Source organism: Argentina silus, assembly GCF_951799395.1.
Source record: "Argentina silus genome assembly, chromosome: 15".
Classification (NCBI taxonomy): Eukaryota; Metazoa; Chordata; class Actinopteri; order Argentiniformes; family Argentinidae; genus Argentina; species Argentina silus.
In genome coordinates this window covers 8,519,113-8,521,788 of record NC_139669.1, presented here as the reverse complement: position 1 = coordinate 8,521,788, position 2,676 = coordinate 8,519,113, and the positions used below count along the sequence as shown (strand labels likewise).

The 2,676-nt window shown below is 47.8% G+C and overlaps 1 protein-coding gene across 1 annotated transcript in view; it reads right to left on the bottom strand.

The window, feature by feature from the left end:
* LOC310815669 (transcription factor COE3) overlaps positions 1 to 2,676 on the bottom strand; it is a gene marked incomplete at both ends in the record, with an annotated part of 27,164 nt that overhangs the window by 12,571 nt on the left and 11,917 nt on the right. Inside the window, one exon of the mRNA XM_083685546.1 lies at positions 161 to 317. Within this exon, the coding sequence (XP_083541672.1) occupies positions 161 to 317 (157 nt within the window). The remainder of the gene's footprint in view (positions 1 to 160; positions 318 to 2,676) is intronic.

Below are 2,676 nucleotides of genomic sequence, written 5' to 3'. Positions count from 1 at the left end.
TGTGTGTGTGTGTGTGTGTGTGTGTGTGTGTGTGTGTGTGTGTGTGCACGTGCGTGCGTGCGTGTATGTGTGTTTGCATGTACATGGGTGTGTGTGTGTGTGTGTGTGTGTGGTGTGTGTGTGTGTGTGTGTGTGTGTGTGTGTGTGTGTGTTTTCTTACCTTGTCTTTCTCCACAAAGTCGATGTAGGAGGTCCTCTCTATCTCCACAGGCTGGCCCTGCCGGTCATACAGCGCCAACACAAAGTGGAAGAAGTTGGACTTCCTCAGGTTGGAGGGCGGCTGCTTCTCATAGTGGGCCCGCGCTAGACCCACCCCACTGGAGAGAGGGAGGGAGGGAGGGAGGGAGGGAGAGATGGAGGGAGGGATGGAGGGAGGGATGGAGGGAGGGAGGGAGGGAGGGAGGGAGGGAGAGATGGAGGGAGGGAGGAGGGAGAGAGAGATGGTGGGAGGGAGGGATGGAGGGAGGGAAGGAGAGACGGAGGGAGGGAGAGAGAGATGGAGAGAGAGATGGTGGAGGGAGGGAGGGAGGGAGGGAGGGAGAGAGAGATGGAGAGAGAGATGGTGGGAGGGAGGGAGGGGAGGGAGGGAGGGAGGGAGGGAGGGATAGAAAGAGAGATGGAGGGAGAGATGGAAGGAAAAGGAGAAAAAGAAGGGATTCCGTTAGTTGATATCACAATGATAAAGATAATATTGTAACAGTTCTACAGACAGAGGACCTAACAGTGAACTGTTTTGTATTGTGAAAGTGCATTCTCAGATTAGTATGATTCTGATATCATTGATAAAATAATGTTTGCTCTGTGAAACAAAACTGGTCAGTGTGACAATTCAAGTGTCCCACAGTTCATTTCTATCTTAGACCTGAAACGGCGATAATCCTCTTAAAGCTACAAAGGCAGAATAGAAGGAGAGAGAGAGAGAATAGAAGGAGAGAGAGAGAGAGAGAGAGAGAGAGAGAGAGAGAATAGAAGGAGAGAGAGAGAGAGAGAGAGAATAGAAGGAGAGGGGGAGAGAGAGAGAGAGAGAGAATAGAAGGAGAGAGAGAGAGAGAATAGAAGGAGAGAGAGAGAGAGAGAGAGAATAGAAGGAGAGAGAGAGAGAGAGAATAGAAGGAGAGGGGGAGAGAGAGAGAGAGAATAGAAGGAGAGAGAGAGAGAGAGAATAGAAGGAAGAGAGAGAGAGAGAGAGAGAATAGAAGGAGAGAGAGAGAGATAGAGAGACAGGGCCAGAGTGATAAACGAGGGACATTTGGCCCCTCCTCAGGTTCTGTGTGTGCGCCACACGCTTCCTTTGTCTGATTTGTCTCCTCCACCACCAGTGCCTGGCGGAGGAGAGGGGGCCCAGACGGCCCGGCCTGCCCAGAACGTGCCAGCACTGTGGGGCTCCGCCCGGCTTGGCAGACGCCTCCACCCTGGTTCTCCCTGACCTGTCAGTCAAACTCACAACACTGCCCTGCGTCCCTGCAGTCGGGGGGGGGGGGGGGAGGAGAGACCTCGACACACACACACACAGACACACACACACACACACATAGATGCACATGTAGGCAACACACACACACACACACACACACACACACACACACACACACATATGTGCAGGCAGGCATGCCACCATCACACACACACACACACACACACACACACACACACACACACACACACACAAACACACACACACACACACGTTTCCTTTGTTTTATTTATCACAACGCTAAACAGATGTGATTATATTACACGACACGACACGAAACTGAACTGACTGATGCATTTGTAAAATCCTGTTTAAACCGGCCTGACTGTCGCTATGACAATGTCAAACTGACATTTAATCCATTCCTCTTGCTTTAAGAGCGAACTGGAAAATGTGCTTTAAAAAGCACCCTCAAGTGATAACACCGGAGTGGAAATGAATCGACTCTGAATTTAAATTCAATAGATTTTTGAAGAGAGGGAGGAATCCATGTTTCAGCTGAATGAGGAAGACTGACCCTCTCTCTCTCTCCTCCGCGACCTTTTCCTGGGTATTGGCAGCATGTCAGTGGCAGGACGAACCCCCGGAGACCGGCTGTGTTTCTCACAGACACAAACACGCAGAGGCACTCAGCCTCCTCACAGAGGAACCACAGAGCCAGTCCACGGGTCAAACACTGACACCAGCACACACACACACACACACACACACACACACACACACACACACACACACACACACACACACACACACACACACACACACAGGGAAACACCGCAAAGATGTCGGGGGAGGGGTGTTTGAAAATGACAATAAAATGTGTTTAAAAAACGTCTATGAATCATATCTTCAGAAGAAGAACGAGCACAGGTGAAAGTGCAGTCAAACAACACACTCTGTGTGTTTATTGTTATTATTATTAGTAGTAGTAGTAGTAGTAGTAGTAGTAGTATTAGTATTATTATTAGTAGTAGTAGTAGTAGCAGTATTAGTATTAGTATTAGTAGTAGTAGTAGTAGTAGTAGTAGTAGTATTAGTATTATTATTATGAATATTTACTATGTAGACAACCTGTTTATGAAATAAAAAACAGTTAAAATGCACTACCTACATTGTAGGTGGAATAATAATCATAACTATGCACTTAAAGACGATGATGCTGAAAATTATTTTATCCCAAAAAACATCAACATTATGGGCAA